This window comes from Gallus gallus, chromosome 30 (assembly GCF_016699485.2).
Source record: "Gallus gallus isolate bGalGal1 chromosome 30, bGalGal1.mat.broiler.GRCg7b, whole genome shotgun sequence".
Taxonomy (NCBI): domain Eukaryota; kingdom Metazoa; phylum Chordata; class Aves; order Galliformes; family Phasianidae; genus Gallus; species Gallus gallus.
The window spans coordinates 318,966-341,312 of record NC_052561.1 but is presented as its reverse complement, the minus strand read 5'-3'; the positions used below and the strand labels follow the sequence as shown (position 1 = coordinate 341,312).

Here is a 22,347-nt window from a genome sequence, read left to right as displayed (position 1 = left end):
AGGCCGATCTGCGCTCGGATGGCGGCGGTGACGACAGTTCAGGGGTGGCACAGTGGTGCTGAGCCTCCACCTCCTCCCAGCTCCGAAATGAAGGCAGAGTCGGGGTAGTCGCAGGTAGTCCTTTATCTCCACCCACAACATCCACCTCCAAGTGAAAGCATTTTACAAACACCACAAACGTTGACACCACTGAAAAGTTTCGCTCTGCATTAAAACATGGGTGGGGGGTGGGGGGGGGGAAATATTACAGTCACGTGGAGATGATGCAGAACCTCACAGCGTACATCGCAGAAATGAACGCCCTGCAAGGGAACTTCCACTGGCTCCAGGCTGAGGGGACAAACCACATCTTCATTAAATATAGAAAATCGTTAAGGGGGAAGAGAGAAGAGATCTCGTTTGCCAGGTGGTGACTTTGTGCTGGTCGGTACACGTGCTCAGAGGAAGTTCTCCCAGTACAAAGGCGTCTAAAAGAACAGACCACACAAAACCTAGCTACTCAAATGAAGATTTGGTTAAAAAAAAAAAAAAAAAAAAAAGGAAAAAACAGAACAAAAAATAAAATAAGAATCTATTTTCCCCAATCACTTTACAGGTAAAGGCTTCTTCCACTGCCTACATGAGTTTAGTGGAACGGTAACTCAACGCGTCCTATGAAATTCACAGATACAGTTACGCTTCTTTTCAATGTTCTTAAAAAAAAAGATGCCAGTTCTTTCACGTCAGCTTCCCCATCCAATGTTTTATGCCACATCCTCATCCTCGGGAGCAGCAGTGGTTTCTTCACTCTCCTCCTCCTCCTCACCTTCTGCTGGCTGCTGCTCTTCGTCCTCGGGCAGCGATTCCCCCGCGGGCTGCCAAACCTCCTCCTCCTCCTCCTCCTCTTCCCCCCCTCTGCTCCCTGCGCCCGGCTCCACCTCTTGTGCTTCTGCCTGGGCCTCAGTTTCTCTCTCTGTCCCCTTTTCTTCCTCCTCCTCATTTTCATTTCCTTCTGGGTTCTCCTTGGGATCGTTGCTTTCATCCCGCAGATTTCCTTCCTCTTTGTTTTCATCGTCTAAAATTTCGTCCCCTTTGTTCTCATTGTCTAAATTCCCTTCCTCCTTGTTCTCGTCGCCCACGTTTTCCTCCTTGTTCTCATCGTCCGCATTCTCTTCTTCCAGATTCTCCTCCTCGTCCTTGTTTTCGTCTCCTCCTTCCGCTGTCCCTTCCTCCACGTTCCCAGCCACTCCCCCTTCTCCCTCCTCGTGCTCCTCTTTTTCTTCGGGGTCATCCGTGAAAGGATTCTCACCCTGCAAGAGAAGGCAAACATTTCCCTGCTGATAAACCCATAACTTCACGCTAAGCCACAGCAGCTGCATGCAAACGCTCCCCCAGAAGTTCCAGCTTTAAACGCAGCACAGATCTGTGCAAACCAGACGGCTCTCGGGGCTTTGTGGCTACTTCCATCTGCACTCAGAGCATCACACGGAGCAGAAGAACCCATAATCAGCAATGAGGGATCCAAAGGTGTTACCAAAACTCGCCAAAGTGCCAAAGCTCAACTATGGATAGAACTACGCCGCGCGCAGCCGCTCTGCACACCCACCTTCAGGTACCGCTCCAGTTTCTTACTGATCAGCTTGTTGTTCAGAATGCTCCTGGCCACTACCAGGGATGACTTCTTGGACTGCTCCATCATGGCCTGTGTGGGGTACAGAAATAAGCACACATTTTGTCCCCCTGAGGAGTGGGCGTCACCACGCGGAGAGGCGCGAGGTCTCATGCTTGGAACGAGCAGTGGGGCTTTGCTGAAGCTGTTTTAATCAACGCCTTGCCCCATTTCACATAGGACCCTCAGAACTCGGCGCTGCCTCTCTGCAGACAGCACCAAAGATGAAGAAAAACCATTCTGCCCCATTTTCAGGAACCGCCTGAGCCAACAAATCCACATTTCTGCTGTTCTCGTGGCTGGAGCCTCCAAAAAAAACATGTATGTATTTAAATAAAAAGGGATTCCTAGGACAGGAGGGAGGCAGCACTCACCCTGCGGTTGTGGTTGTGGTCGAGTGACTTCAGGTGCTTCTGGATGATGCCATATTGCATGGGGATGAAGAGGTCGCATGCAGCGCAGTGAGCGGCCTCCACCTTCTTGATGAAGTGCTCCATGCCGATGTCTAAAAGGGAAGATAAGAACAAGGTGAGCCCCACGTGCATCGCGTTTCTACCAAAAATTCATTTCACAGTGCACCAGGAGTCTTCCCAGGGGGCAGGATGGGGACCGGGGGGAAGGGGAAGCAAACACAGAGGATAACCTGTGGGTGTCCAACCTTCAGGTTGGGTTGGAAGGGTCCTTGAAGACCACAGAACCATAAAGTGAAAGAATGGGTTGGGGTGGAAAGGTCCGTGAAGGTCACAGAACCATGACATGATAGAATGGATTGGGCTGGAAGGTTCCTTGAAGATCATAGAGCTATGGAATGTCTGGGTTGGAAGGAACCTTAATCCAGAATTTTCTTCTAAGGTCAGTAAACGTTGGATAAACACCATTATACCGTTTTAATTATCTCATTCGAAACCACATTCAAGCTCCACTTTTATTCCACGTTAATAAACACCGAATCAACCACCTCAATCAGTGAGCCACGGCAAAGCTCATTAATAACCAATCACAAAGGAACTTCAGGTAGGTGAGAACTCACCTTGTGTAAGATCCTGGTCCCTGTAGATCTGCTGGATAACCGCGTTGATGTCCTCAATTGCTTTACGGCGCTCTTCAGTTTTCCTCGTTTTATTGGCAACGTATTCCTGGAAGGCAAAAGTACTTGTTAGGAGTAGCAGCTCTGAAAAGGAAAAAAAAAAAAGAACAACAACAACAACAAAAAAAACCCACACAAATCACCCAAATCTCATTCGAGAGGATTGAAACTTCCGCAGCGCTCACCTGCAGGAAGTCGGCTGTTTGCTGGGGCAGCTTGGTTCCAACAAACTTGAAGTGCTCCTTGTGGAATTTGCTCTCCAGGTGACTGTTCATCTCGTCGTCGTAGAAGGTGCGGTATTTGCACAGCGAGCAAACGTATTGGATCCTGTTGGGACAGCGGGTGTGAGCGATGCCCAATGGAAGCTTCCATCCCAGAACCCAAATGCTGGGGGGGGGGAACCCATTTGGGGGGCAAAAGGGGAGGGGGTTGGGTTTGTGCTCAGACGTTGAGATTTTTTCCACAGATCACAGAACCAGAGGGGACCTCTGGAGCTCAGCCCGCAGTCCAACCCCCCTACATTGGGGTTCCCTCCAGTGGGGTGTGCAGGAAAGCATCCCCATCCTTTGTGAACACTACAGGGAGCTTCACAATAAAGAAATCCAGCTCAATACTCGAAGAGGTCAGACTGGAAACAAATGCTAACGGTGAGGAACAGCTCAGGACGAACGTCACACCCAAAACACTCGAGGCCAAATTGTTCAAACCTTTCCAGATCTGAAAAACTCTTTTTTTTTGATCATTTGATCATTGAAGTGAAGCTTTAGCTATGAATGAAGGTGATTCTCCCTGAATATCACATGTCTTGGCTGGGAGAAAGGGACGGAATTCTACTGCGGGAAGAAGGCGTCGGTTCCTCTCTTCTTGGAGAAGGGTAACTACATCTCTGTGATGAGCACCACTCACTCAACAGAAAGGCAGAGCTGCCTACAACTCGAGCCCTCAGCTTCTCCCCCAGTTCCATTCAGCATCTATGGGATGCCTCCTGGAGATTCGCCCATTTCTCCACCAACATGACTGGATGTGGCCAACTCGAGTTTGCCACAGCTGCAATACATCCGTGTCGTGGTTTTATGGTTACCAGTTTTGGTTACTGGTATCCCACGTCATAACATCATGTAGTGCACTGGGAGTTGAAGTGTTGATGCTCCATTCTGGGCACCTGTCTGGAAGAGAAGAACTGCACACCCCAGGGGGCTTTGTGGTCAAAGAGGAGGGCCGAACCAGCACTTAAACCACTGACAACCCAATATTCAGCACAGCCAAGGTGATGGGCAGGAGCAAACACAGCAACAAGTGGGGAACAAAGACAGGACTCAGCCTGCAACACCACATTCCTCCCAGAGAAGGAAGCAACACCGCTTAATGAAACAAAAAAGGGACGTTACCTTTCCACCATGCGATCCCGGTGCCTCTTCTTTTGCCTCTCTTGAGTTTTCTTGCCCGCCTGTAATTTGCGTTTGATTTGACTGATCTCTTCTTGAATTGTTAAAGCACCTAAGTGTTTAAAGCAGGTTGCATTTCAGGGCACTACTTGAGGACAGCACCTGATTCAAGAGAACTGCCCTGGACAAGATCAGTGGTTGGCCTGAAATTGCATGTCAGAGAGATGTGCGAGTCGAGGAGCTGCCGCTGCCAGCCAGGGACAAACGCACCTCAGATTCAGGATTCCTGTTTGGGAGATGTGGCACTGGAGGACAAACACACCTAAGGTGGTTTCCTGGCTCTTTATTTTCATTAGTGTTTACTACTTTTGGTTCTAAATGAATTAGTTACAGGTTTGCTTGGGTAAGGGGAACTAATTGTCACCACCGTTACTTTAGAGAACCAGGGATCAACCTGGGTTGGATGGGTCCTTAAAGGTCCCAGAACCATGAGATGGGTTGGATGGGTCCTTAAAGATCAAAGAACCATGGAATGGGTTGGGTTGGAGGAGTCCTTAAATATCACAAAACTGTAAAATCGTTGGGTTGGAAGTGGACTCCAACAACCAGAGGAGCCTGAAGAAACCAGAGATTCAGCCTTAAATCTCCCTCCTGGCCTCAGCAGAGCCCTCAGCTGGTGGTGGGCACTAATCCATGTGTACGTTGAGAGCACATACCAGCCCTCTGCTCCCTTTCCTGTGAGCTGCTATGCATGCACACCAACTCACCTTTCTCTGAGTCTCGTCCTTCTTCATCTTCCCCTTCCTAAAATGCAAGATGGGGACGTTAAGGCCAGCCAGAATCACACATCAGACGTTACCATCGGACTTCTTGGCCACAAGGGCTCGCTGCTGGCTCAACTGTTGACCACTGAGACCCTAGGTTCACCCCTGCAGAGCTCCTTTGCAGCAGCCCAGCCCCCAACCAGTACTGATGTGTGTGGTCCCTCCTCCCCAGCTGTAGGACTCTGCAGCTGCCCTCACTGCACTGCTCCGCCTCCAGCCAAAACCGACCTTCTTAATTACGAGGAACTACAACTTTACAAGAGTTACTTACACCTCTGGAGCCTTCTTTCTCCTCTTTTTCTCCCGATTCTCCTTCGGTTCCTTCCTCTGAAAGGAACAGCACAGTCAGAACGCAGCTGAGGTCCCACTGCCACATCTAGCAAAGCGAGGTGGCTGCCTGCCTCCTTGGGGACCTCTGCACTCACCGTTGTCAGAGTCGGAGTTGTCGGAGCCATCAGTCTTTGCCGCCTTGCTGTCGGGTTCATCCGAGCTGCTGGTTTGCTTCCGCTTCTTCCCTGTGAGGTCCTTCTTCATTTTCTTCTTTTGAGGCTGCGAGAGGAGAGAAAGGTTCGTCACCGCCGTGAGGGCGATGCTATCCTCACCCTGCAGTGCTTTGTTCCACCAATGTCTGTCTGGTTGGCAGAGTCCATCAGGCAGGACACAGCCCACCACCTCTATGCTATAAAACAGGAGATTAAGTGAAAAATGACAGTGATATTCTCCTACCTTTAGGAAATAACGCTTTCAGATTAAAGCATTGCACATATGAACGCTCCTCAGCCTGTCCTTAGGAAACACACGCTACAAAGTCAAGCCAGCAACGCGTGGAACCACACAAGACCACCTCCCAGAGCATGCTTTGGAGCCTTTTGTAGGATAATCATTTCCCTATGGGGCTGTGTAACATCCACTCGACTTAAATGAGCGGGAGGACGTCGCACAAATACTCACTTTAAAGTCCGAATCCCACATTTTCCAGTTTCTCCTCATCCTCTGCTTCATCATGCCTCCACCGAAGCGCATGCTCCCCGAAAACCCTCGCATTCCTTGGAACATGCCCAGCTCTGGGATGATGTTGTGGGAGAAGAGGGAAGGCAGGCGGGAGGAGCCGTGGGGGCCCATGCCCCGCGGAGCGTCGTTCCACTGCCCGCCCATGCGCCCCGAGTACGGTGAAGCCATGGGTCTGGTGTTGCGCCCGTCCCGCGCCCAGTTCTGACCCCGTTGGCCAAAGCCATCCCGTGCCCTGTGCTGGTACTGGTCCCTGCGGCTCCCGTAGAAGCTGTCGTAGTGACTTTCGTAGTGGTCATCGTAATGACCGTCGTAGTGACTGTCGTAGGCGTTGTCGTTGTCGTTCTCGTTGTAGTCGTAACCGGAGCGGTACACGTCCCGGTCATTCATCGAGGACCTCGAGTCGTAGGATTCGTATGAGTCGTACCTGCGGAGAGAGAAGGATCAGCAGCGTGCCTTTGGGGCCAAGAAAGCTAATGGTGGCCAACAGGGTGACCATGGGCTGAGAGTATTGCCAAGAAGGTCAATGGTAGCCAACAGGGTGACCGTGGGCTGAGAGTATTGCCAAGAAGGTCAATGGTGGCCAACACGGTGACCATGGGCTGAGAGTATTGCCAAGAAGGTCAATGGTGGCCAACAGGTTGACCATGGGCTGAGAGTACTGCCAAGAAGGTCAATGGTGGCCAACACGGTGACCATGGGCTGATAGTATTGCCAAGAAGGTCAATGGTGGCCAACACGGTGACCATGGGCTGAGAGTATTGCCAAGAAGGTCAATGGTGGCCAACAGGGTGACCATGGGCTGAGAGTATTGCCAAGAAGGTCAATGGTGGCCAACAGGGTGACCATGGGCTGAGAGTATTGCCAAGAAGGTCAGTGGTGGTCAACAGGGTGACCATGGGCTGAAAGTATTGCTAAGAAGGTCAACGGTGGCCAACGAGTTGACTGTGAGCCAACAGGGTGCCCTCGTGGCCAAGAAGGCCAATGGTGGCCAACAGGGTTCCCTCATGGCCAAGAAGACCAACGGTAGCCAACAGGGTTCCCTCATGGCCAAGAAAGCCAACAGGGTTCCCTCACGGCCAAGAAGGCCAACGATGTCCTCTGCTCTCCAGAAGCCCCTTCCAACTCCACTGGTTCGAGGATTCTGGGATAGTGTTGGCACTGTGTTAGAGCCCAGCAGGGGTTAAACCAACAAAATGCTTTAAAATGGGTTTTTAATCAGTATTTTAAACACTTCAGTGGAAAAAAAAATCCCACACTCAGTGATACGCTCTGTGGGACAAGGGCTGGGATGTGGCACAGCTGTAATGTCCCTACCCACCTCCATGCACAGTGGAAGAACCAAAGCCCGATCAACATGGAAAAAAACAAAGAAACTGAGCCCCCCAACCCCTCACTGCTTTGAGAGTGCCCAGGATACCCTAAAAGACCCCAAAACGCCAAGAGGAACCCACGCTATCAGCTGTGTGGGGACGCAGCCCAGCCAGAGCTCCTGTCCCCATGACTGGATATCTGGGGACACCTGTGCACACCCACTTTTGCCAGGCAGAAAGCTGACGTGTGCTGCAATTTGTTTAAGGTCATTTTAATGGATGACTTTTTCCTCCAGGAAAAGAACTTGGAGTGGGTGATCTTAAAGGACGATTCCAACCCAACCATGCTGTGATTCCACAGTTCTGTGACCTTTAAGGGCCCTTCCAACCCAACCACTCAATTGTTCCTTGGTTCTATGAACTTTAAAGGCAATTCCAACCCAACCATGCTGTGATTCCATAGTTCTATGATCTTTAAAGACCATTCCAACTCAACCGTTCTATCATTCTGTGCTTCTATGATCTTTAAGGACGATTCCAACCCAACTCTGCTGCGATTCCGTGGTTCTCTGATCTTTAAGAACCCTTCCAACTCCATCATTCTAGGATTTCATCATCCTATTATCTTTAAGAACTCTCCCAACCCAACCACTCTATCGCTCTATGATCTCTAAAGTCCCTTCCAACCCAACCTATGCAATCATTTTATGATTTTCACACTCACCGGTCCCCGCCGGAGCCGTAGTGCCCCCCCTGCATGCTGTCAGCATCCAGGTGGGACACCATGTCCAGGCGCTGGTTCATTTTGGCAATGACGGTGTCGGCACTGCCAGCACCATCTGGGTTCATGTCCATGTCCGAGTTGCCCATATCCCACGAGTTGGAGGCAGCCATGCCGTAGCCATAGTTGCCCGAGTTGTCCTGCCCGTAGCCGTAGCCATAATTATAGCTCTCATATCCTGCAAGAAAAAAAAAAAGAGAGTTCTCATTCCTGGTGATCTGTCACAGCTAATGTTTTAATTGGACCTAAGGAGTTAATTGGAGTTAATGAATGCACCCAATACACGGCCTCTAAAAATCAACCTCGCTGGGTTAACGCTGATGGCCAAAATCCATTTTAGGCCATTTTTCAGCCTTCACCTGGGCAGCAATAGCAAGGTGGGCTGGGACAGAAACCCGAATCCTCAGCCATGTGGCCCTTCCCAGTTTGCTGCAAAAACTGGGGAAGGAAGTTGATAACAGCTCAACAAGAATTCTAAAACAAAGTGGTTGCAAAAAAACTAGAAGTAAAAGGAGAGGGGGTGCAGACTCTGTATGATATCCTTCAGAACCTGAAGCTAACAAACCCGTCCGTCAGGAACCCACTCGAGCTGGCAGCGTACTTGCCTCTGTTTGTCCCAGAGTTCCAGTCTCCATAACCTGGAAAAGAAGACAAAAGTAGTCAGAGCCATATGTCCCACAGCTGGCTTTAGTTACCACCAAAAAGGAGCAACACCCTGAAAAAAAAAAGAAATGGTGGCAAATCCAACCTACAAACAACATCTGAACGATTCCTGAACCCACAGGAAAGAGCTCACGGTCAACACGTTGGCCACCATTGGCCTTCTTGGCCACAAGGTTCACACTGCTGGCCCACAGTCAACCTGTTGGCCACCACTGGCCTTCTTGGCCATGAGGACAAACCATTGGTCCACAGTCAACCTGTTGGCCACCACTGGCCTTCTTGGCCATGAGGACACACTGCTGGCCCATGGTCAACCTGTTGGCCACCACTGGCCTTCTTGGCCATGAGGACAAACCAATGGCCTACGGTCAACCTGTTGGCCACCACTGGCCTTCTTGGCCATGAGGACAAACCATTGGTCCACAGTCAACCTGTTGGCCACCATTGGCCTTCTTGGCCATAAGGACAAACCATGGGCCCACGGTCAACCTGTTGGCCACCACTGACCTTCTTGGCCACGAGGACAAACTACTGGTCCACAGTCAACCTGTTGGCCACCACTGGCCTTCTTAGCCATAAGGACAAACCATGGGCCCACGGTCAACCTGTTGGCCACCACTGACCTTCTTGGCCACGAGGACAAACTACTGGTCCACAGTCAACCTGTTGGCCACCACTGGCCTTCTTAGCCATAAGGACAAACCATAGGCCCACGGTCAACCTGTTGGCCACCACTGGCCTTCTTGGCCATAAGGACAAACCATGGGCCCGTGGTCACTCTGTTGGCCACCACTGGCCTTCTTGGCCATAAGGACAAACCATGGGCCCACGGTCAACCTGTTGGCCACCACTGGCCTTCTTGGCCATGAGGACAAACCATGGGCCAACGGTCAACCTGTTGGCCACCACTGACCTTCTTGGCCACGAGGACAAACTACTGGTCCACAGTCAACCTGTTGGCCACCACTGGCCTTCTTAGCCATAAGGACAAACCATAGGCCCACGGTCAACCTGTTGGCCACCACTGACCTTCTTGGCCACGAGGACAAACTACTGGTCCACAGTCAACCTGTTGGCCACCACTGGCCTTCTTAGCCATAAGGACAAACCATAGGCCCACGGTCAACCTGTTGGCCACCACTGGCCTTCTTGGCCATAAGGACAAACCAATGGCCCGTGGTCACTCTGTTGGCCACCACTGGCCTTCTTGGCCACGAGGACAAACTGCTGGTCCACAGTCAACCTGTTGGCCACCACTGGCCTTCTTAGCCATAAGGACAAACCATAGGCCCACGGTCAACCTGTTGGCCACTGCTGGCCTTCTTGGCCATGAGGACAAACCATGGGCCCACGGTCAACCTGTTGGCCACCACTGGCCTTCTTGGCCACGAGGACAAACTGCTGGTCCACAGTCAACCTGTTGGCCACCACTGGCCTTCTTAGCCATAAGGACAAACCATGGGCCCACGGTCAACCTGTTGGCCACCACTGGCCTTCTTAGCCATAAGGACAAACCATAGGCCCACGGTCAACCTGTTGGCCACCACTGGCCTTCTTGGCCATAAGGACAAACCAATGGCCCACAGTCAACCTGTTGGCCACCACTGACCTTCTTATCCATAAGGACAAACCAATGGCCCACAGTCAACCTGTTGGCCACCACTGGCCTTCTTGGCCACGAGGCACACTGCTGGTCTATGGCCAACCCTGCTGGCCTTCAGGTGCTGCAGATCCTTTCCCTCAATCAGGTCCTGATTTTAATTTCAGCTTCCATTTCTGCCATACCGCACCGTGACGCGGAACCTCTTCACGCAGCAGCGGTGTCCTACCTGGAAGTGCCATCTCTTTTGGTTTAACACAGAACCATTGAAAGCAGAGGGCTCTGCACCGACCTCCAAGACAATGGAGCAGAAAGGGGTTCAGGTACACACAGCCAACCCCACAACTCAGCATTTTGCAGGTAAAGAATTGGAGAAGGAAATCAGGATCCGGCATTCCTTGCGACACAACGTCTCTATGGCCTTAAAACAGCCCCAAACAAACCCCCCAAAAAGGAGCTCCAAAAAGACCCCAACAAATCTCCAAGAAGAGCCCCAAACGGAGATCTCCAAAGAGCCCCAAAAGAGCCCTAAAGGAGACCTCGAAGAGCCCCAAAAGAGCCCCAAGAAGAGCTCCGAGAAGAGCCCCAAGAAGAGCTCCCAGAGGAGCCCTAAAAGGAGCTCTGAAGAGTCCCAAAAGGAGACTGCAAAGAGCTCCAAAAGAGCCCCAGAAGAGCCCCCGAATCCCAGCAAAGCTCCACGAGGAGCCCCCAAAGGAGGCCCTGCAGAGCTGCAGGGGAGAACCAAAGGAACCCCCAAACCAACGCCAAAAGGACAACCAAAGAGCCCCGAAGGCAGCTCCGAAAGGAGCCCCGAGATCCCAACACAGCGCCAAAAGCAACGAATGAGCCCCGAAAGGAGACCCCAAAAAGCCCCGAAAGGAGCCCCAAAAAGAGCCCAACACAGCCCTAAAAAGAGCCCCCAAAAGAGCCCCCAAAAGAGACCCCAAAGAGCTCCAATGGGAAGCAAAGGAGCCCCAAGAAGAGCCCCAGAAGACCCCACAAGGTGACCCCGATCCGCCCCAGCGCCCCTTCGTGCCCCCAAACCCCAATCCCCGCCCCACACACCCGGCGCGTTAATTACGGCGCCAATTAACCTCATTAAGGGCCTTTTTCGGGATCTTTTTCGGCGTGAGGCCCAAAGCCGTGACAGAACCCCGCGCGTTCGGCCCCGGATCCCCGTTTTCGGGACGTCCCGTCGCCCCCCGCGCCGCTCCGACCCCTCCGTGAAGGGCCCCGGGCCGCCCCCGCCGCCATCTTTGCGCCGCGCCCTCACCTGAGTAACTCATAATGGCGGCGCCGCCGCCGCCCGCCGCCGCCTCTGCGCCCAACGGTACCGGCGGCGCCGCCCCGCCTCCCCGCTGCGCTCATTGGTCGGACGGGGTTCTCCGCCCGCCCTCCCCCCGCGCTCATTGGTCCGGCCTCCGGGCGGCTGGAGGAGATCATTGGTTGGGAGGCGGTGTCGCTCTCCACCTCCCGCAGGGCGGTCCCGGCGAGGATTGGAGAAAGCGGGTGTCAATCGTCGGCTTTCCCTGTCGGTCCCAAGGGAACGCTCGTTGATTGGTCGGCTGGCAGGGAGGCGGTGCCGCCGCTGTTCTGTACTCTGATTGGCCAACCGGGGGTGGGTGGGCTGAGCGCTGCCTCCACCAATCGCGTGGCAGAACGGCCCCGAGCCGCCAGCACCGCCCCCCACCGCGCAGGTGCGACGTTTGGCCACGCCCCCCTTCAGCGCCGCGCGCCGCCATTGGCTGAGGCCCGCGGGGCTCCGCCCCCGGCGGGGAACGCGCGCGCCGAAACCGCGCGAATTCAGTGTCCGACTCCCGCGTCCCCATAACCCCATAACCCCATATCCCCAAAACCCCATATCCCCATAACCCCATGGACACGACCTCGCTGTGACTCAGGCCCTGCGGCACGGCCTCATCCTGACCCCATATCCCCACCCCCTGGGACGCTGCCCCACCTCGACCCCAGCGTCCCTATGCCGTAGGACACGGCCGCATCCCGACGTCCCCATCCTGACCCTGACCCTCTTTGACCCCAACGTCCCCACTGATGCCCTCACCGTGACCCCAACGTCCCGAGCTCTGCGTCACGCGCTCACCCCGACCCCGTGTGCCCCTCTTCCCCCATCTTATCATCCCCATCCGGACCCCATACCCCACACCTCAGCCCCATCCCCACATCCCCTTTGTGATCCCGACACCCCCAAGCCCTGAGTCGCCCTCACCCCGCTGCCCCCAGCCCTACGGGCCCCAAAACCACCTCAATCCCCCCCCAGAACCCCCCCGGGGGAGGACCCCCAAAACCGGGGACCGCCGCACACTCACCGCACCCCCCCCGGGGGTCGTTTCCAGAAGTTTAATCTAATGTACATATTCCCGGGTACATTAATAACCAGAATATGCCCAATGAAAAAAGTTAAAAGGTACATTTCCCTCCAAGCCGTGCCGGGCTCGGGACTTTCGAAATAAAAATGAATGCTCCTTAAATTTTCTACACAAAACTAGAGTTAAAAAAGTCGAAGGTCTATGCAGCTAGACAAGGAAAAACAAAAAAAAAACCAAAAAAAACAAAAAAAAAACCCAAAAAAATATAGCAACAGTGAGGAGGACCGGGGGGGGGACGGGGGTGGGAGGGGGAGGGGAGACGTCCCCCCCCCCCCCCCCCCACCGACCCCGGGACCCCCCCCCGGCGTCACCGCAGCCCACGGTCCCGTTGGAAACTGAGGGTCGGGGAGTGGTGATGGGGAGCGAAGTGTTTTCCTTTGGGAAGGGGGAGCGGGGCAAACATGCAAGCCCGGATCCGGCAAATGGGCTCCGACAGCGCCGGGAGCTACAGGAGGCGCTGCCGACGGGACTCCAATTCTACACCGACTCTCTCGGGGCCATCTACAGATGCGCGGCGTCGGCTCCCCCGTGTCCCTGAAGCGGAGGAAACCAACGCAGCTCCCGCGTCTTTGGGCTGAACCGGACCGGCGGTCGGGAGAGAGGGCGGCACGCGGTGTCACTGCTGTCCCCCGGCCCCGTCCTCGAGTGCCGCCGCCACCCCCAGGGGGACCCGGGGGGCTTTGATCCTTGTAGTGCTTTGTGGCCGGGTGCCCCCCTTCCAGCCCAGCGTTGGGGCTGGGGGGGGGGCTGAGGTTGCTCCGTGGGGGAGGCGCAGGCACGGGGTTGGGGGGCGGAGGGTGCCCCGGTTCGGCTCCGTTGCCCCCCGGGTTGGGGGGGCTCCATTACTGAGCCTCGGCCACGGCGGGGGGTTCGGGGGCCGGGGCGTCCCCCCGCAGGGGGTCTGCTTTGGAGAAATTCATTTCCAGGATGTGTCGCTGGAGGTGTCGCACCCACTCCTCCTGGATGGAGAGAGGGCCCTGGAACTCCACCTCACAGAACCTGCGGGGATACGGAGGCAGCAGATCGGTCCAAGGCTCCTCCGGGGGCTGTGGGGAGGGGAGGGGGGGCACCACCAGCGGGACCACCCAGAAAAGAGGGGAGGGAGGGGGAGGGGGGCGTCCCACACCCCCAGGTGCAGTGAGGAAGGGTGGAGTGCCCAAAAACGAAGAGCTCGGAGGTTTGGGAGCCGAGGGAAACACAAAGGGAAGCCAACGGGAGCCCAATGGGAAACCCAATGGGAACCCAATGAGAAACCCAATGGGAAACCCAATGGAAACCCAATGGAAACCCAATGGAAACCCAATGGAAACCCAATGGAAACCCAATGGAAACCCAATGGGAAACCCAATGGAAACCCAATGGGAAACCTAATGGGAACCCAATGGGAAACCTAATGGGAAACCCAATGGGAACCCAATGGGAACCCAACGGGAAACCTAATGGGAACCCTAACGGGAACCCAATGGAAACCCAATGGAAACCTGACGGGAACCCAATGGAAACCCAATGGGAACCCTAACGGGAACCCAATGGGAAACCTGACGGGAACCCAATGGAAACCCAATGGAAACCTAACAGGAATCCAATGGGAACCTAATGGGAACCCAATGGGAACCCAGAGAGACAACCCAAAGGGAGTTCCAAAGGAGAGCCCATCAGGAAGTGAAAGGGAAAACCCCAAAAGGGAGGATCAAGAAAAGCTAAAAGAAGCCCCAAAGGAAAGCCAAAAGAAACACAACAGGGAACCACAAGGGAGCCCCCAAAGGGAACCCGGAGAGGGACCAAAGGGGAGCCCAACGGGAACCAAAAGGGAGCCCTAAAGAAAGCCCAAAGAAAACCCCCAGAAGAGCCCAAAAGGGAAGCCCAGAAGAAACCCAAAATAGACCCAAAGGGAGCCGGGAGGGAGAGCTCCAACGGGAGCCCAAAGGAAACTCAAAGGAAGCCAAAGGAGAGCCCCAAAGAAAGCCAAAAAGAACCCAAAGGAAACACAAAGGCTGCCTCCAAAGGGAAGCCCACAAAAGAAAGCTAAAGGGAACCCAGGGGGTACCCAAAGGGGAGCCTGAAAGAAAGCCACAAGGAGCCCAAAGGGAGCCCAAAAGTGCCTAAGGGGGCCCAAAGGGGGCCCAAAAAGCCTAAGGTGGGCTGGGGCCCAAGGGGGGACGGCCTACCTGCACTTGAGGGTGTAGATGTTACCCACAAACTTCACCAGGGAGGTCTGTGGCGGGCGGGGGACCAGCGAGGGCACCGGCCTCATCCTGGGGGGGGGCTGGCGGGTCTCCTCCATCTTCTGCTGGAAGTCGGCCCCCTCCTCTTCCCTGTGCAGGGTGGGATCCAGGGGCCTTGCCTGCCTCCGCTCGAACTCTGGGGGTGGGGAACAACGGGAGGGGAATGGGGCATGTGAGGGGGAAGGGGGAACATTCCCGTGGCGCTGAGGGCTGCGTGACATAGCATAGCTTCACTGCTTCGGAGCAACAGCTCCCAAATGGGGGCTGCCATTCCTCACGGATCCACGTCCCAGCAGCATCGACTTCCCAAGGGAACGGGATCCCGACGGCTCCAACGCCCAAGGGAACCACATCCCAATGGTTCCCACTACCGGGGGAACCGTGTCGCAAGGGAACCAGATCCCAACCAGATCCCGAGGCGAAGCGGATCCCAACGGCCGCCCCCTCCTCTCCCAACTCACTGTGGAAATTCGTGCGCTGATGTTCTTCCATCTTCACCAGCGAGAGGGGCGAGGTGACCATGGGCCGCTCCCCGGTGCCGTCCAGGATCTTGCAGGGCTCCCCGTGCGCCAGCTCCGCCGCCAGCCCTTTGCTCAGCAGGGCCATGCCGCCGTGCTGCAGGCTCAGCGGCATCCTCCGCGCTCCGTCGTGGTCTCGGGCGTGCGAAGAATTCCTGAACTTCTTTGTGAAGGGTCGGCCCCCCTGGATGTAGCTGCGGTACGCGCCGGCTTTCTGCGGCCGGTGCCGGATCCATTCGCTGAGCGTCTCGATGGGAGAGCCGTTGACGCACCATTCGGTGACGCCGAATTGCCGGAGGTGCGCCCGCGCGTGGCTGGCCAGAGCCTTGCGGTTCTCGAAGTAGAGGCCGCAGAGCTCGCAGCACGCTTCGGTGGCTGGGGGAGTGGGGCAGGTGGTGAGCAGGGGGGGGGGTGAGACGCGCCCCATTGCCCCCCACCGCCAACCCTGGGAGGGAATCCGCCCCCTCCCGGTGTGCGTTGGGTGGTGGTGAGCTCTGGGATGGTCCTGTTAGGAGGTCAAGGCTCCAAGGTGCAGCTAAATGGGATGGGGGATGGTGGGTGGTCCCCACATCTCTGCTCCCCCATCAGAGATGGCACAGCAAAAAGCCCGAGCCCAATATCTGAGTGTGGCGCCCCACGGGTGGCGTGAATGCGGCCAATGCAACACCACGGCCAACGCAACACCATAGCTGATGTGTGGCCATGGCCAACACAACATCATGGTCAACGCAACACCATAGCTGACGTGTGGCCATGGCCAACGCAAGACCATGGCCAACGCAAGACCATGGCCAACGCAAGACCACAGCTGACATGTGGCCATGGCCAACTCAACACCATGGCCAACACAACACCATAGCTGACGTGTGGCCATGGCCAATGCAAGACCACGGCCAACACGTGGCCATGGCCAACCATCCAGCCCCTCCCTGCAGCCTCCAGGAAACCGGACAAGCCACACCGTGCGTCTCCCCACACTTACATGTGTGCGTGGGCTTGTCGTGTACGGACTTGGTTTTGAAGGGCAGCTCGGTCTGGATGTAGGCCTTGTGCTTCACCTCGGGGTGGGGACCCAGGCGGTCGTCCTGCAGTGGCCGTTTGGTGGCCAGTGGTGTCAAGAAGGCACCGTGGGGCTTGGTGGTGAGCGGCGACAGCGAGAGCTCGCGGCCCATGCTGGAGCCACCGGGTTTCCCCGTCCGCCCGCCCAGCGGAGGGAGAGCCATGGCCTGCAGCACTTTTCCGGGGGGCTTGGGGTCCATCCCCTCCTCCCCAAACCCTTTGGGGGTTTCAATGATGGAGGTGTGGGGCTCCTTCTTGATGACGCAGGGCTTCGATTTCTTCTTGAGGATCTCGCGCAGCGTGTCGATGGGAGAGCCGTTCACCGACCACTCCGTCACCCCCATCTGTCGGAGGTGGGAGCGCGCGTGGCTCGACAGCCCCTTGCGGTTCTCGAAGAACTCTCCGCAGAACTCGCAGCGGATGTCCCGCACCGGGTCGGCCCGGGAGGCTGCAGGGAGAGAGCCGGCGTCAGGGGGAGTGGGGCCGAGCCCACCTGCCCTCACATCCCACAGCACAACCCGCAGAAGAAGAGGATCCACAAGCAGATCCCACAGCGGGACGTTTCCAGCTGACCCCCGAAGTGCCCAAAGAGAACGCCACCCATCACAGAGGTCTTGGGTTGGAGGGGTCCTTAAAGATCATAGAACCATAGAATGGGTTGGGTTGGAAGAGTGCTTAAAGATCACAGAGACACGGAATCCTGGGATGGGTTGAGTTGGAATGGTCCTCAAACATCAGAGAACCATAGAAAGGGCTGGGTTGGAAGGGTTGGAAGACCTTAGAGCCACGGAATGATAGAACGGGTTGGCCTGGAAAGGACCTTGAAGATCACAGAATGATAAAATGGGTTGGGTTAGAAGGATCCTTGGAGATCGCAGAACCACAGAATGGGTTGAGTTGGAAGGGACCTCGGATCCCACATCCCCATCCCCAGCACGGAGCGCGCCCAATCCTCACCAGCCCGTGGAAAGGGGAAGGTGACAGCCACGCACTTACAGAGGTTCAGGGGTGACATCTCCTCCAGCGGTGGCCAAGCCTGGTCGGAGGGGTGGGGCTCTCCGTGGAGACCCCCCGTCATCATCTCACGCTTGATTTCCACTCTCATCTGGTCATGTTTGAGCTTCTTCTGCAAGGAGGGAGGAGAGAGGCCTGGAAACATCTTCCGGGCAGTGGGAGGTGGGGACGAGGTAGGAGACTGCCCCAGGGGATTGCCAGGCTGCTGGACCTTCTTGGGCAGAGTCGGGATGTGGAGCTCCCCGGGACCCCGCGGCTCCAGGGGTCCCATGGCTGCCAGGAGGGTCTTGGCCATGGCTTTGTGCCCGGGGCCCATGGGGTTGGAGGTTCCGCTCCGCGGGTGGGTTCGGCGCTTGAGGATCTCGCGCAGCGTGTCGATGGGCGAGCCGTTGACGTACCACTCCGTCACCCCCATCTGTCGGAGGTGGGAGCGCGCGTGGCTCGACAGCCCCTTGCGGTTCTCAAAGAACTCTCCGCAGAACTCGCAGCGGATGTCCCGCACCGGCTCTCCCCCCGCGGCTGCAAAGGGGGAAAAGAGAGAGAACTGTGGTTACTGGGATGCGTGGGTGGAGCGCGGTGGTGCCAAGGAGAGGGAGGAGAGCACAGAGCCAAAGGTGTGCACCCGACGGCAAAATCTGTCCTCACTGGGACCCGAGGAGTAGGGCTGAGCCCAAAGGTGTGCACCCAACAAAGCCAGTCCTCAATGGGACTGGAAAATGAATAGGATTGAACTCAAAGATATGTACCCAACAGAGCCGGTCCTCAACGGGACTCCAAAATGAGCGGGGCTGAACTCAGATACGTACCCAACAACAAAACCAACGCTCAGTGGAACTCTGAAGGGAACAGGACCCAACCCAAAGATGCATGCACAGTGACAAAGCCAACCCTCAATGGAATTCCAAAGGGAACAGGGCTGACACCAGACCTGCACACCCAAATACGGTCCTCATCGGGGCTGAGAAGCGAAATGGACTGAACCCAAAGCTGCGTGCCCAACAAAATCAATCCTCAGTGGGACTCAAAGGGAAGAGGACTGAAGAGCTTATTTACTGCCAGGGTGACGGAGCGCCGGAACAGGCTGCTCAGGGAGGTTGTGGAGTCACCTCTGGAGATATTCAAGACCCACCTGGATGCTTTCCTGCTCAACCTGCTTTAGCAGGGGGTTGGACTCAATGATTTCCAACCCATATAGCTCAGTGATTCTCCAAAACGCAGCCGTGGAGGCTGTCCCCATCTGCCACCCAGCATCGCGGGCACAGAATGTTTTGCTCAGGACAAGCACCATGTTAGCCAAGATGGAGCAGGCTCTACAGCCCCACAGCTCCAAGGAGAGCTGGGAGAAATCCTGCAGGGCAAACAAATCCCTTTGAGCTGCCCAAAGGAACGTGGGGCCCAAAGAGCCGCCTGCTGCTGTAAAACTACTCTGGTGCCAAGATATGAGTACGAGACCCTGACGGAGGTTGGGGATGAAGAGGGATGCAAATAGAAGCATTTGGCTGTGGCTGAGAGCGGGACTGGGAGGGGACAGTGTGTAGAGACACGAGGAGTTCGGAGATAGAGAAGGTGAAAGCACACGAGGGAGGACTGTCCCCTCCGGCTGTTGTGTCCTGGAGCCACAGTGGCCATCAAAACTGCTTCCTCCACACCGAGCTCTGCCCTCAAAGCACAGAGCTGCACCCTCACTGGCAGTACCCAGGGGTTCCCCTCTTCCCTAGCCCCAAAACCTAATGGGAAACACGGGTGACTGAAAAAAAGAATAAAAAAGAGAGAGGCTCACTCAAATTGAGAGGTCCTTCCTCATCCGCCTGCGGCCACTGCGCCTTTGGGGAGCTCTGCAGAGGGCTCAGCGATAGCTTCGAGCTCTTCTCCTCGGGGTTTTTCGGAGAGGGGGACCCGGAGAGGGCGGGGGGCACCTTCTTGAGGATGGGGGATCCGGGCTGCGAGAGGCTCTTGGAGAATCCTGGCGGGGATTTGATGGCTTTGTTGATGGGGCCATCCAGCGGGCGCTCACCGCCTTTGCCGAGCGCGAGCAGCGCGGGCCGCGGGGAGCCGGCAATGCCGTCCTTGGGAGAAGCGGATTTTTTGCTGAGGGTGGGGGGAGCCATGGGGTGCCCATCGGGTTTGCCCTTCTGCTTCATCAGTTCGTAGAGCAAATCGATGGGGGCCCCGCTGCTCTCCGACTCGGCCACGCCGAGCTGCCGCAGGTGGGAGCGCGCGTGGCTGGAGAGCCCTTTGCGGGTTTCGAAGCAGGCGCCGCACACCTCGCACGTCGTCAGGTTCTGGGCTGAAATCAGAGGGGAAAAATAAAGGGAGGGAGTCAGGACAAGGAGCAGGAAACGCTTGAGTTTCACGGCCCATCCCTGGAGGTGCCCACCCACAGCACGGTGTGGGGTTGGGTGGGTTCTGAGGTCCCTTCCAACCCAACCATTCTATCATTCAGTGGTTCTGTGGTCTTCAAGGACCCTTCCAACCCAACCATTCTATCATTCCATTGTTCTGTGGTCTTCAAGGACCCTTCCAACCCAACCATTCTATCATTCAGTGGTCTTCAAGGACCCTTCCAACCCAACCATTCTATCATTCAGTGGTTCTGTGGTCTTCAAGGACCCTTCCAACCCAATCATTCTATCATTCAGTGGTCCTGAGGTCCTCAAGGACCCTTCCATCCCAACCATTCTATCATTCCATTGTTCTGTGGTCTTCAAGGACCCTTCCAACCCAATCATTCTATCATTCAGTGGTCCTGAGGTCCTCAAGGACCCTTCCAACTCAACCATTCTATCATTCTGTGGTTCTGTGGTCTTCAAGGACCCTTCCAACCCAACCATTCTATCATTCTGTGGTCCTGAGGTCCTCAAGGACCCTTCCAACACAACCATTCTACCATTCTGTGGTTCTGTGGTCTTCAAGAACCCTTGCAACCCAACCATTCTATCATTCTGTGGTCTTCAAGGACCCTTCCATCCCAAATGCAACCCATTCTATGGTTCTGTGATCTTTCAAGACCCTTCCAATCCAATGATTTCATCTCTCTATGATGCTAATTACGGTAACTGAAAAGGCAGGAGGACTGATTGAGGTGCTCTGCGGAGGAGTAGAGTCAAACGTCGGCCCCAGCGAGCTCTGGCAACTCAACATAACGGAATAGGAGCACAACTCAACCACTCTCTTCTTGAAAATTCAGTAAAATCTCCTGAAAACACAGATGAGAGTCTGGTCCCACCACCACCCAACACTGGGAACTGTGCTGGGCACTGCACTCTCCACTTGATTTTGGACAGCTGTCCATCTCCAGCATCCAGCACCATGGCCCTGAGCCTGGGGCACCACGTCTCCAAGTTTTTGCACACCTTGCCCTCAGGTTTTTGGGCACCATGTCCCCACATTTTTGGGCACCATGGCCCTAAGTTTGGGGCACAACGTCCCCAGGTTTTTGGGCACCATGGCCCTAAGTTTGGGGCATAACATCCCCAGGTTTTTGGGCACCATGTCCCCACATTTTTGGGCACCATGGCCCTAAGTTTGGGGCACAACGTCCCCAGGTTTTTGGGCACCATGGCCCTAAGTTTGAGGCACAATGTCCCCAGGTATTTGGGGCATCGTGGCCCTGAGTTTGGGGCACAACGTCCCCAGGTTTTTGGGCACCATGGCCCTAAGTTTGAGGCACAATGTCCCCAGGTATTTGGGGCATCGTGGCCCTGAATTTGGGGCACCATGTCCCCACATTTTTGGGCACCATGGCCCTAAGTTTGGGGCACAACGTCCCCAGGTTTTTGGGCACCATGGCCCTAAGTTTGGGGCACAACGTCCCCAGGTATTTGGGGCATCGTGGCCCTGAGTTTGGGGCACAACGTCCCCAGGTTTTTAGGGCATCGTGGCCCTGAGTTTGGGGCATAACGTCCCCAGGTTTTTGGGCTCCATGGCCCTAAGTTTGAGGCACAACGTCCCCAGGTTTTTGGGCTCCATGGCCCTAAGTTTGAGGCACAACGTCCCCAGGTTTTTGGGCACCATGGCCCTAAGTTTGGGGCACAATGTCCCCAGGTTTTTGGGGCATCGTGGCCCTGAATTTGGGGCCCCACGTCCCCAGGTTTTTGAGGCGCCACGACCCTGAGTCTGTGGCACCATGTCCCCAAATTTTTGGGCACTGTCTCCTCAGGTTTTTAGGCACCATGGCCCTGAGGCTGGAGCACCACATCCCCAGGTTTTTGGGGCACCATGGCCCAGAGTCTGGGGCACGACGGCCCTGTGCTATCATGGGCATCACGGTCTGAGGTTCAGACACAACATCCCTGAGCTTTTGGGTTGCAGTTTCCCCAGGCTTTGGGTGTGCATTGCAGCCCCGTGTTCAGGGAGCAACATCCCTGAGTTGTTCAGGGCATTGCATCCCCAAACCTTTAGGGTACAACGCCTCCAGGCTTTCAGGGGTACAGCATCCCCGAGTTTTTAGGAGCACAACATCCCTGAGTATTGGGGACACTGTCTCCATGCTTTTGGGGTACTGTGTCCCTGAGTTTGGGAACCACAGCCCCACATTTTAGGGGCACAACGGCCCCATGCCTTCAGGGCAACATGCCCCCACATTTTGGGGACACAGTGTCCCCAGTCATTCAGGACACAATGCCCCAAAGTTTTGGGGACGTGACGTCCCCAGGCTTTTGGGGCCACCACATTCCAGAGTTTTTGGAGCACAGTATCCTCACCTCACATTTGGGGTACAACGTCCCCCCAAGTTCGAAGTACCTCATTCCTGAGTTTGGGGCACCAAGGCCCCAACCCTTTGGGGCATCAGACCCCCAAGTCTTTGGGGAACTCCTGGCTTTGAAGGGCAGAAC

At 55.6% G+C, this 22,347-nt stretch overlaps 2 protein-coding genes and 1 non-coding gene across 3 annotated transcripts in view; all 3 read right to left on the bottom strand.

Moving 5' to 3' along the window:
- Positions 1 to 108: 108 nt before the first annotated feature.
- Positions 109 to 11,653, bottom strand: AKAP8L (A-kinase anchoring protein 8 like). Its single transcript, NM_001398179.1, has 13 exons — positions 11,583 to 11,653; positions 8,652 to 8,684; positions 7,990 to 8,224; positions 5,896 to 6,379; positions 5,370 to 5,493; positions 5,216 to 5,271; positions 4,888 to 4,924; positions 4,124 to 4,232; positions 2,921 to 3,062; positions 2,679 to 2,784; positions 2,023 to 2,153; positions 1,586 to 1,681; positions 109 to 1,289 (listed from the first exon to the last, which is right to left on the bottom strand). Exons 1-13 carry the CDS (start codon positions 11,593 to 11,595, stop codon positions 744 to 746), a joined length of 2,112 nt encoding a protein of 703 aa, NP_001385108.1. The 5' UTR covers positions 11,596 to 11,653; the 3' UTR covers positions 109 to 743.
- A 1,000-nt stretch (positions 11,654 to 12,653) lies between these two features.
- The window catches only part of WIZ (WIZ zinc finger), a 49,609-nt gene continuing 39,915 nt past the window's right edge, over positions 12,654 to 22,347 (bottom strand). Inside the window, exons 7-13 of the mRNA XM_025145729.3 lie at positions 19,293 to 19,799; positions 17,724 to 18,031; positions 17,495 to 17,624; positions 16,422 to 16,946; positions 15,383 to 15,814; positions 14,865 to 15,057; positions 12,654 to 13,695 (exon numbers count right to left, since the gene is read on the bottom strand). Of these exons, the coding sequence (XP_025001497.2) occupies positions 13,539 to 13,695; positions 14,865 to 15,057; positions 15,383 to 15,814; positions 16,422 to 16,946; positions 17,495 to 17,624; positions 17,724 to 18,031; positions 19,293 to 19,799 (2,252 nt within the window). The 3' untranslated portion in view covers positions 12,654 to 13,538. The remainder of the gene's footprint in view (positions 13,696 to 14,864; positions 15,058 to 15,382; positions 15,815 to 16,421; positions 16,947 to 17,494; positions 17,625 to 17,723; positions 18,032 to 19,292; positions 19,800 to 22,347) is intronic.
- Positions 19,623 to 19,680, bottom strand: MIR12266-1 (microRNA mir-12266-1). The gene has a single exon (NR_162031.1). It is a non-coding gene; the product is annotated as a microRNA mir-12266-1 (primary transcript).